Raw genomic sequence first — 11,653 nt, forward strand, 5'->3', positions numbered from 1 at the left:
ATTGCCTTCCATAAACTAGGGGTAGGGGAAATAATTAAGGTTTTAAATAGTCCACTTGCTCAGTCCCCAGAAGTACCAGGACATCCCCCTTTTAAGAGGCTGAGGTCACAGTCTGAACCCTTTTCTGCCCTGTGGTCCTTGTGCCTGAGAGGCTGGGGCCATGCTCTGGACATTTGTTCTCACAGCCTGTGCTGTGAGGAATACTTTTGGTTAAGGCAAAAGTTCCTTAAGTAACATGCCCATGGCATTTTCCTTCTTTTTGTGACTGTGCTGCCCAACAAAAACAGCCTCGTTCCGACCTTATGGAATCTGTAGAGACTAAATTCTATCATAAAAATGGAACTGGATAGTCCTGAGAGCAGTGTTGGAGAAAGCAACGGTCTACTCTGAAGAACACACTGTCAGGACAGAGTTCAGGTGGACTCTTGTTTTGGAGGAGGGTGGAAGTAGAGGCACGGCAGGGGGAAGAAAACAAAACTGCAGCAGTGAGTTAGTTACTGTCCCTTTCACCATCCTTCTGAATAAGCCATCTGGCTAGCAATTAGTTTTATTACCAGCCTTCCCTGTTTAAATCTTAGCAGAGAAAAAGAAAGGACGTTGAAGTGAAGAAAAAATGAAATGGATTACCACCAGTTTCTGGATTTTCTTCTTATATCTGAAGCTCACTCCCAGTCTAGGGAATAGTCTTTGGTTTAAACTGAAAGTGAGAAAATTGTGGCACATCAAGGTGGCAGAAAGATGGAAAGAGGAGCGAAAGCAATGAAGCTGTAGTTAGGGTTATGTGATAGCAATCACTTTTATAAGGAAAGAGTCCATGGAAATGCAGAACTGCAGTTTGAAGGCTGATTCTACCTTTAACGTTCTGGGTCATTTGGGGCCAAGAACTTCTTTATCTTCCTTGGACATGAGAGGAGGGATGCATATGACTTGTTTTAAAGCCAGTACTTTGTGAAGTGGTAAGATGTCTGTAAAATGCTTCGAGGGCCCGGGAAACAAACCAGTGGCAAAATAATAAATAAAAATAATAACGACAACATACAATAAAAACAGCATGCATCACAGAATTGAAGGGCAGAGAAATGAGCCACTTGGAAGCACTGATGAGACTTTTCTAGGGGACCCACAGCTTGCCGGAGCTTCCCCCACCCCATACTCTGCTGTGAGCCCTTTCACCTAGCATAAGCCCACAGGACAGGCTGCTGGCACGAGAGATCTAGTTTTCAGTCTCATCTATAACTACGGCCATGTCCCAAATTAAGCCTCTGGAACAGATGCCGAGGGAGACTAGAAGTGAATGTTCAGGATATACTTTCTGGTATATCGTCTACCTTGAGAGAAAAGGATTTAAACCCACAGAATAATACACAGGTTGGTGAACACCTGACAATAAGAACAAAAGATGCACTGACTTATAAAAAGTCTTTTACTATGTATCCCAGGATGGCCAATACAAGCTGGTTAGGTAATTAGCCCTTCAAGAGTTCTTTTACAGTCATATAAAAATGCTTTGCCTTGTTAAAAAAAGATATCTAGTCTACCAAAAACATATCCATTAATGGGCTTGGTGTTGTTTCTTTTTTTCCATTTTCAGGTTTGCAAGATAATTAAAAATACCTACATATCATCTCTGAGCACACCAGCTGTCCATTAGCTAATCAGTTTTGGCAATACAGTGCACAGAGGTATACCACCACTGGTTTCTGACATTAAGTTAGCTTTAAGCTTATTGGCTATTCGTACAATTGGAGGCAGCTTGGAACCCAGGCCCTGGAAAGCATTTGCAGGGTTTACTACCCTTTTGCCTGACACCTTTTCAATGGTGAGAGGTCTGGGCACAGACTTGCTAATCCAAGGGTGTCTTAGTGCTTGAGCTGGGGTCAGGCGGGCAGAGGGGTCCCAGGTAAGACACCTTTTCAAAAAGTCTATGAAGAAGTAATCATCACACCCCTTCAGTGCTGTCCGCCAGTCTTTGCTGCCTGGGGGACCCCGCTTCTTACCCCTCCGTGAACGACCGCCCACAAACACAACCCTCCCATCTGCCTGACTGGTCACAAAACAGTAGCGAGGTAGGCCCCTGGAGTTAATAAAGTACTTGGCACGTTTGGATTGCTCCAGGAGTTTTGGTGGTGGCATCCCTAGAAGCTCCATCATACAGGCCAGCTGGTCTCCTTCATCCTCTCCAGGGAAGAGAGGATGTCCTGTTAAAAGTTCTGCAAGGATGCAGCCAAAACTCCACATGTCAATGGACGTGCTGTAGCGGCTTCCTAAGATGATCTCTGGAGCTCTGTAGAACCGAGACTGGATATAGGTGTAAAGCTTCCGGTACTCAAAACAGCTGGACCCAAAGTCAATGACCTTAGTCGCACTGTGCCCATAGTGTTTCAGGAGAATGTTTTCTGGCTTCAGGTCACAGTGAATGATCTTGTTTCTGTGGAGAGCATCCAAGGATTGCAAGATGGATTGAGCAAACTTGCGAACCAACTGGATACTAAAACCCTGGAACTTGTTTTTTTTCATGAGCTCATAAAGGTCTACGCTCAGTAACTCAAAGGCCATGCAAACATGGTTCCGGAACGTGAAACTTTCCAGCATATGAATAACGTTCATGCTACCGGTTTTATCCCGCTTTTTAAGATGCTCCAAAATCCGGATCTCCTCGGCTGCTTGGCGATGGAAGTGCTTTTCATTGCGTACCATCTTCAGGGCCACGTACTGTCGAAGTTTGTGATCATAGACCCGGGCTACCTGCCCAAAACTGCCCTTGCCAATAATTTTCAGCACCTCGTATCGATAAGCTAGATGGTCTCGAGGCACGTGAATGTAGGCCCCATCTGCATCATCATAACCCCCATTATTGGGACCACCGATAACTCCATGTCTTTTTTTGGCATTTGGACCCACAAAGTAAATTTCTGGATAATTGATGATTTCCAGCTTCTCATAAGCAGTGAGGTGGTGTTTATACTGCTTCAGTGCTTGTTCTGGAGTCAGAGGCAACACTTTGGATGCTTTGGATGAACTGCTGGATTTTACTGTATTCACACGATCTGAACTTTTACCCTGAGAAACTGTAGGAGAGCATTTTTCAGAGTCGTTGATGCCATCTGACTGAAAAGTATCAGATCTTCTGTTGCCAAATTCTTGAAATAGTTGTTCTACCTTCATCTCACCTCCATTCAGGAAGCACTGAGTAGGATCTCTTGTTAAATGCTCAGTGGTGATCTACGGCAAAGAGAAGTGAATCTATGTTAAAGTCACTAAAAACGGTGGAAGAACGAAAGAATCGTCCCCCTGACTGAACAAAAGAACAAAACATGCCAGTTGTGTAGTTAAAAGGCCCAAAAGTGAGATAAGAAAAGCAGGAGTCTCTAGAAACTCGTGTTATGTTAATCCTTAGGTTCCCTGACTGCTGTGGCCACCCCAGCCCCACTACGTAGGCCTCCCTTTGTTCAAAACAAGACGGTCATTTTACCATACCCGAAACATGCTAGATTCCTTCTAACTGGTATGTCTTCCTACCGAGAATCTTTTCACCCCATCCACTCAAATCCTACGCTCTTTCAAAGCCCAATGCTAGTCCTCCCTCTTCCACTTAGAACTACTCCAAGCCCATACTAACTACGGCTCCACTCACATCTTAGCTGCAGCTTTTCGAGTCTACCACGTAATCTGGCCCTTGTTATATATATACTGTCCTATATTGTTCACAAACTGTTTCAAGTATCTTCCCAAATCTTAAGGGCATGTACCAGGAGCAAATGAATACATATTAAAGTGTTCTGTAAATGATAAAGGGACAGAGGCAGGATGTGATCCCCAGGTCTTCTGAATCTGGGTCCAGAACATTAACATAACCTGGTACCAGCTTCTCCTAGTGCCTGTACTATTCTCCAGTAGGGCTGAATGTTGACCTTGGCCTGGAATCAACCAAGGCCTCATCATCTACTCCTGGGTCCCCAAATAAATGATCGCATCTTTCTATCTCAGTTCATTGAATCACAAAATTTCTAATCCAGAGAACTCTTGAGATCACCAAGGCCAATTCTTTATGTATCTGGTGAGTAGCAGTGAGAATCTAAGGCCCCAGGGTGCTTCTTGTAAAACTCTCCTAAAGACAGAGAGTCTCCTTTCTCTCTCCTTCCCTTGCTCATAGACACATACACTAGTCTCCCTCAGCAAACGCCTACGTGACAAAGGCATACAACTCTTTTTACTTGATTTGGCATCACCTTTTCCTGCAAGGAACAATAACCCACAAAAGAAAACTCTGCTTATTAAATACCTCTGAAATGAAATAAGATTCTTTGAAACTCGATGGAGGGAAAGACAATGAAAAAGCCAAATGCTAAAAAAAATACTAAGAAAAATATAAGAATGTGCTAGAAGGAAAGAAGAAAAAAAGTGCTAAATCTGTTGTTTAAAAAAAAAGTCTGGGATACTTCAAAGAACAACTATTTTTCTTAACAGACCCTGAAGAACTTTACCCCCGATCTGTATGATTGAGAGCCTCTATGATCAGGGATAGATAATTCCAGAGAAGCTCTGAGCTATCTTTATGATCTCTTAAAATATAACGCAAATTATAAGGTAATGATCCAAAGTGGCCAACCATTTAAAAAAGAGAATTTTAGGGCCTCCCTGGTGGCGCAGTGGTTGGGAGTCCGCCTGCCGATGCAGGGGACACGGGTTCGTGCCCCGGTCCCGGAGGATCCCACATGCCGCGGAGCGGCTGGGCCCGCGAGCCATGGCCGCGGGGCCTGTGTGTCCGGAGCCTGTGCTCCGCAACGGGAGAGGCCACAGCAGTGAGAGGCCCGCGTACAGCAAAAAAAAAAAAAAAAAAAAAAAAAAAGAGAATTTTAATATAACCTAAGCAAACAACACCTGACCCATCACCTATATAAATAAAAATATAAAAGATGTGAATATAAAAAACAAAAAAGGGATGAAAAAAAAATTAAGTGTTGGCATACTTTAGACAGCCCCTAATTTAGTTATAAAAGCACGACATTAGTTCCTGCCTGCTTCTTTTAGGTCATTTAATCAATTTAAACATTTATATAGTACTACAGTTACAAAAATGAGGCACTGCACCATCTTACATATAAGCGAAGCAGCCAGTACAACGGTAGCCATACTTTGGCATTGAGTTTCTAAATAAAGAGGCAAGATACGGACCAGGAGAGATCTCTGATACCAAAATAGAGAACTATCACTAGTCAAGAAAATAAAACAGGCTGGCAGACAGAACCTAAATACCTTGCTAAGATGTAAATATAATGCAACATTTTGTTTATCAGCAACTAAGTCAAATAACCATTCCTGTTTTTAGGGATGGGAAAAAAAAGGTCTCATCCATCCATCTAACATTCACATGAGCACTAATTGTTCACAATTATAAAAGTGCCAAAAAACAGGTTACCTCAAGGCACTACAATCTATTAGGAGATAGGTTTGGCTGAACTAGGGAATTACAATTATTTGGTTTTAGGTAGATTTACATAACAAAACCAAATATTTGCATGCATCTAAACCAGTTTTCCTTAAGTTTTTACTACCTAACCTAAATGCATCTAAATATTTACTGCTAAAATCTTGGGGACACGTTCTGAAGAAATGTGAAGTCAGAAGGCCTAGGTTGGGGTCCTGGCTACACTGCTCAAAAACTGTAGGTCCCAGGGTAGGCTTAACCTTTAGCCCAGTTTCTTAGCCTCAATTTCTTTATCTTTAAAGTGTGGATAATAATACCTCCTTGCAGGATGTTGTGTGAATCAAATTATAATTAATAATATATGTGAAAGACCCTCAGAAACTATAAAACATGTTAAAAACACTGGTAACAATTAGGCAAAATTCTCAATATATTGTTTAAACTCCAATACACCCTCCCTTTCCCCTTTCAGCTTATCTTTTCTCTCCGTGGTGCCTTCCTCTGCAGTTCCAGACTCCCTCCACCAGACATCTGGCATTAACTATGCCTTCTGCTCCGTGAAGGCCTGCACAATCAGCCTTCCCTTAGGATGCATGGAAACACCTCACCCACTTTCTCCCCCACATAAAACCTCCTTTCAACTTGCCATGCAATTTAATGGGTTATCTCTCCAGACATATTTGACCTTTAAAAAGAGCAATGCCTTAACCCAAGGGAATGACTCTCTAGGACCCGCGGTCATCAATGACAAGCTGGTAGGAAAGGTATTTGTGGTCCAGGGTCCACCCCTGGGCATTTCACCTACTCTACCTACATGTAAGGCTGTGCTGGCTCTGGAGGTATTCATTTCTGTTTGTGGTAAAGAGAGGGTCTCAGGTACAGACTGTTAATAAGAACAGAGATTTAACTTCCACAGAACTATTACAATAAGATTAAGGATGTCATTTGGATTTCCTGACTCATGGTTTTTCCTTAAAGTGAGCCTAAATCTCTCTCTCTGCAAATTAAGTCTTATTTTGCCCTCCGGAACTACACAGGAGTGTCCAAATTTCCATGTTAAAGCCCTTCAGATACCTAAAAGGGGCTGTCCTGCCTTCACCATTTTTTCTCGAGGCTCATCATCCCCATCACATCCTCCACCTCACACAGCCTGGGTCAGGCTGCCTTACTATATCCTATTCACGTTCTCAACACGTTATGGGCTGCACGTTATATCTCTCTGCAAGTGTGGCTTCCAGAACAGAACAAGACACTTCAGGTCTAGTCCCCTGTAGACTGTCAAGGTTTGAACCTGCAATGAATCTGAAGAATTCCAGAAAGAAATTTTTCCACACAGGGAGGGGTTCTCGCCTTAGCTTTCTTTCCTTTCCTGTAATAACTCAAATACTGGTCTGAATCAATTATGTATCAAGTCTGCTGTGCTATAAATAAAATCTTCCTTCCATTGTTCTAGGAGAATCTAGAATTTTCACACATATTAAAGTAGTTACAAAACACTATATATTTCTAGTCTAGGGTTAGAATCACAATAACTGACTAATGTCTGCAATCGACTTCAAATATTTTAACTATGTAATTATATCCAGAGAGTCAAATAATGCCAGATTAATCATGTTTTATTTAAGAATGCTTCATGTACATTGTTAATTTGGAGCGCTCTTTTTTTTTTTTAACACCCTTGTATTGGAGTATAATTGCTTTACAATGGTGTGTTAGTTTCTGCTTTATAACAAAGCGAATCAGCCATACATATACATATGTCCCCATATCTCCTCCCTCTTGCGTCTCCCATCCTCCCTATCCCACCCCTCTAGGTGGTCACAAAGCACCGAGCTGATCAATTTGGAGCACTCTTGACATTTCAAATAGAATCTTCAACTGCGTTAATCAAGTCTTAAACATCTTGTTGAGAAATTCAGAAAAGGAACATCCTTCTCGTCCAGATATAAAACACCCCCCCTCCATCGTTCTCGACCCTAAATCTCTGCAACACAAGGCTAACCCAATAAAAGCCTATGAGCAGATGATTTATAGTTTACAACAAGAATGTAAGGGCATCTTGGATAAACAATGAAGCCAAAGCACTTTGTGAAATGAGCAATAGCGTCTCGCAATGGAGTCATGGCATAATGAACTATAAGTGTTACTAAGAGGTCAAAAGCACTTTTTTCAGCAAAATTTGCAAAGACACCATTGTTTTAGAATCTAAAATCTTGTGTTTTGCAAGCTGTGTTACTCTGAATACCATACAGTAAAAAAATTCATTTTGATCCTGAAACATACAATTTAATTGCCCTACTATATGGTGATTAACACTGGTCAACTCTGAAGTAAAGTTAAAATAGACTTTAAGTCACATGATGACGGACTGTAAAAGTTTCCCAGAGAGATGTGCTAATTGTCAGCAAGTAACCACGAAATCTGAGAGTCAACACACGAGTATATAGGTGGTTCTGGAGCTCTTAGAGGTTTTTACATATTAAAAACAATAAGCTTGTGGAGAATGGAAACTTACTGCACTTTAGAATGGAGATTAAAAATTGGGTGACCATACTTCCAAATATATGTAGCCCGTATTTTGTAATATTATTAGCCTTGAAAGTAGTGAAGGAGTTGATTTTTAATGGCAAAAGCTGACAAACCGTTGGGAAGGACTATGAAAAATGCAAGCAGTGTTTTACATAGAAATAATTTTAGGTCTTAAACAGAAATATGAAGGAGAATTATTGATAAATTAGTCTACTCAATTATTCAGTTTGTTTGTTGATGATATATGCAGCAAATTTTAAAGTCACAGGATAGATTCTCCCTGTCATGGAACTTGTCCAAAACCCTGCTCTCCCTACCACTCTATGAGTGCTGAGGGAATGGGAATTAATTTATTCTCTTAAACATAAAACGGTGTCAAAAGCTAAATGTCTGCAAGCTCCAAAATGATTAAATGCATCGAAACCAAAATGTATTGCTCAAGTTTCATTTATGATCTCTAAAATTGTTCTCTTAAGCATACTAATAAGCTAGGACTGCATTTCTACCGTGCAGGAAAAATCTGCAGATCTGTAAGTTCAGAGGTATTTTCTGTTTCTTGTTCTTGTTAAAATGAGCCATCATAATATACTGTACATATCATTCTATCAAAAAAAAATAACCACTATCTAGGGCTTCCCTGGTGGCGCAGTGGTTGAGAGTCCGCCTGCCGATGCAGGGGACACGGGTTCGTGTCCCGGTCCGGGAAGATCGCACATGCCGCGGAGTGGCTGGGCCCGTCAGCCGTGGCCGCTGAGCCTGCGCTCCGCAACGGGAGAGGCCACAACGGTGAGAGGCCCGCGTACCGCAGAAAAAAAAAACAAAACAAACACTATCTAGATAAAAGTAGCATGTCGTTTTTTTCCCTATTTACCCCAGTGATTGAAAGGGATAGGTGGGCTCCAAATCAAAATCATTCTGAAAAGCTGAACTTGGACCACAGAAATTGTTATTTCAAAGTCAAGAGAAACCAAAAGTGAATAAAAAAGAGCCTGGGTTACCAGTGACATGTAACTGTACCTTGACCATTTAAAGTAGCACTTCCTCCTTTCCAGGCCCATTAGAGCTCAAAGAATTACTTCATTTACTTACATTTAGTCTTCTGGGTAGAGGTGGTTCAGGAGGATTGCAGAGTGCATTTGAACAGGGTGAGCCTTTGGTTTCATCTATTATCACGACACTGTCATAGACAAAATCATCCAATCTAGTTGAAAGGATTACAGATAAAATCTGTCAGTAACTGAAGTATATAAATTTGTATTTCCAAAACACCCTTTAACTGCTTCATATCTGCTACAAAGAATAATTAATACAAACAAATGTCCACACTGCATTTTGGCACTGAATACACACCACAGGGGTATTTGGCAGAGGAAGGGAGGAAACCCAACTTTTCCTCCTTTTTTTTATTTTTAAAGAAAGGACAGCATTTCTAGGTTTATAGTTTGAAATTGTTAAAATAAGTCTTACTTTCTGAATGTTGTTAACAATAGGGACCATCAAAAGAATCTCATTTAACCTACTACTTGAAAACGAAGGCTAGTTGAAATCTGAAGCCTAAAAGCTAACCAGAACAAACAAACAAGACAGAGAACTGTATTTTCAAGTCGGAGACTTGGATTCTAATCTCAGCTCTACCACTGGCTACTCTACCTTCCTCTCTGAGCCGTTGGCCACATGTTGTAAAGGGAAGAATAGTTCCAGTCTACGCACTTCTGGGTCTCACAAGCAAGAAATAAAAGGCCTTCTTAGGGCTTTCTCTATATTTATTTATTTACTTTCCTACTTAACATCTATCTAACTTGTAGAAAACTACAGTGAATTCTACAGCAAATACTATAGGGATTCTCTAAATTACAAAACGTACTGGATTTCACATCTTTACCCACTTAATTTTCGGGTGGATGGTGGAAGCTAAATGCCAAATGATAATTTCTCTGCTCTTTAACGCTGTGCCTCCCTCCACCGCTGTAAGGGAACACAAAAGACGGAGAGGATTTATTTAATCCACAAGATGGCTCTGAATAATGTATTTCATCTGCCACCAAGAACATGGATTTGCCAGTAACACACATCAGCATTTCATTGTATCATTGTTACATGATATACTATGAATACAATGATAATGAGCCAGCTGCAAGGGAAGAATTTTTTTTAATCTTTAAAACTATGCTGGAATATTTTAGTGGCTTATAAAAACTGTTTTGTAAAATTCTAGAGTTTTCTTAATCGATGTGTTATAGGAGTACAAAGAGAAAAAAAAAACGAAAAACAAAAACCAAACAGAAAACCCACTACAAATTATTTTTGGAATGTTCTCTTTTTAAAAAACATGCTTACATTCTGATAAAATTATACCTTTAGATGCATGGGGGAGGGGATGTGGGAACAGATGTATATGTATGACTGATTCACTTTGTTATAAAGCAGAAACTAATAAAAAAAATAGAAAAAAAATTATACCTTTAACGGGAACTGCTTCATTGACAAGAACCAAAAATTCTGGATGTGACTGATTCTTTGCCAACAGCACGAATAAAACAAACAAAATGGGACAGACGTCCACATTTACAAAGAAAAAGACAGACTGAAGACCTACAAGATTTCCTATAAAGAGCCAAAGGAAATTACCCAAAGGTAGTCTCCATGCAAATGAGGTGGGCAGGTGGTCCCTACTCTCCGTTAAGGTGTAAAATCCTATGAAAGGTGGAGAATCTCTCAAAACACGATCCACAAAAAGTCCTACTCGGCAGAGCCCCTCACCTACACCCCTCACGGCAAAGCCCTTGGTTATCTGCTCTGAGCAACAGGGCTTATTTGAAAAGGTATTGCTCCCTGACTCCCCCAGTTTGCTAAAAAGCCCCACCAAAAAATCCCAGCTTCTCAGAGTTCCTACCATATACCCCTGATGTAGGACTTCAGAAATAATCCCCAGGGTTGGAATTCTTCTTTCCCTAACTCCTTTCTAGCCCACTCCCGCGCTGGGCTGGGGGCAGGGGAGCTGATGGAGAGGAAGAGGGTGGGCCAGTCCCGGAGAGGGAGTCAGACCCCTTCCCTAGTCCTTACTGCTTGGGGGCTCGCTCAACCTGCAGCCCAGTCCATCCACGCCCCCCGACCTCGCCTGCCAGCTGCAGCGGCTCCTTCGGGAGCCCCAGCGCGTTATCCCCCGGCGCCGTTACCTCCGCGGCTGGGGCGGGAGTCCGACTCCTGGCGGCCCCGCATCTTTCCGCCCGGGCCCGCGAGCTGTGCCTCCCATCCGTTAGCTCCGGACCCCCCGGAGGGAGGGGCGGCGTTTGGACGGTCAGGCGAGCAGCGTCCACCTGAGCTGGGGCGGCTGCCTCCCAGGCCGCGACGTTTCCTCGTTAACTGTCTTCCACACAGTGCAGCTCCGAGCGCGTCCGCTCGGGACTGGCTGGGGTCGACAACTGCTGGAGGAGCAGCAGGGGCGTGGTGTGGTCGCCTAGCAACCGCGACACGCCCCTTGAAACGCCTCGGAGCAACAATGTGGCCACGCACAGGGGCGGGGCCGAGGCCACTCCCCACTGAGCGGCGCGTGTCTCGGAAGCTCTCGCTGGCCCCGGAAGGTGGGAGGCGGGAGGCTGGGAACCCGCCGCCTGAGGTTTTCTGGTCGCTGGCTGAGGCCTGAGGGCCGCGGCTGTGGAGGTAGAAGGGCCCTGACGGAGGGTTTGTGAAATAGCA

At 42.7% G+C, this 11,653-nt stretch overlaps 1 protein-coding gene across 1 annotated transcript; it reads right to left on the reverse strand.

Annotated features, from left to right (window-relative positions):
• Positions 1-1,425: 1,425 nt before the first annotated feature.
• On the reverse strand, positions 1,426-11,336 carry DYRK3 (dual specificity tyrosine phosphorylation regulated kinase 3). Its single transcript, XM_060091007.1, has 3 exons — positions 11,134-11,336; positions 9,047-9,158; positions 1,426-3,222 (listed from the first exon to the last, which is right to left on the reverse strand). The coding sequence occupies exons 1-3, from the start codon at positions 11,208-11,210 to the stop codon at positions 1,648-1,650; spliced, it is 1,764 nt and encodes a 587-aa protein (XP_059946990.1). The 5' UTR covers positions 11,211-11,336; the 3' UTR covers positions 1,426-1,647.
• Between the last annotated feature and the right edge of the window lie 317 nt (positions 11,337-11,653).

This window comes from Mesoplodon densirostris, chromosome 2 (genome assembly GCF_025265405.1).
Source record: "Mesoplodon densirostris isolate mMesDen1 chromosome 2, mMesDen1 primary haplotype, whole genome shotgun sequence".
In the NCBI taxonomy this organism is placed as follows: Eukaryota; Metazoa; Chordata; class Mammalia; order Artiodactyla; family Ziphiidae; genus Mesoplodon; species Mesoplodon densirostris.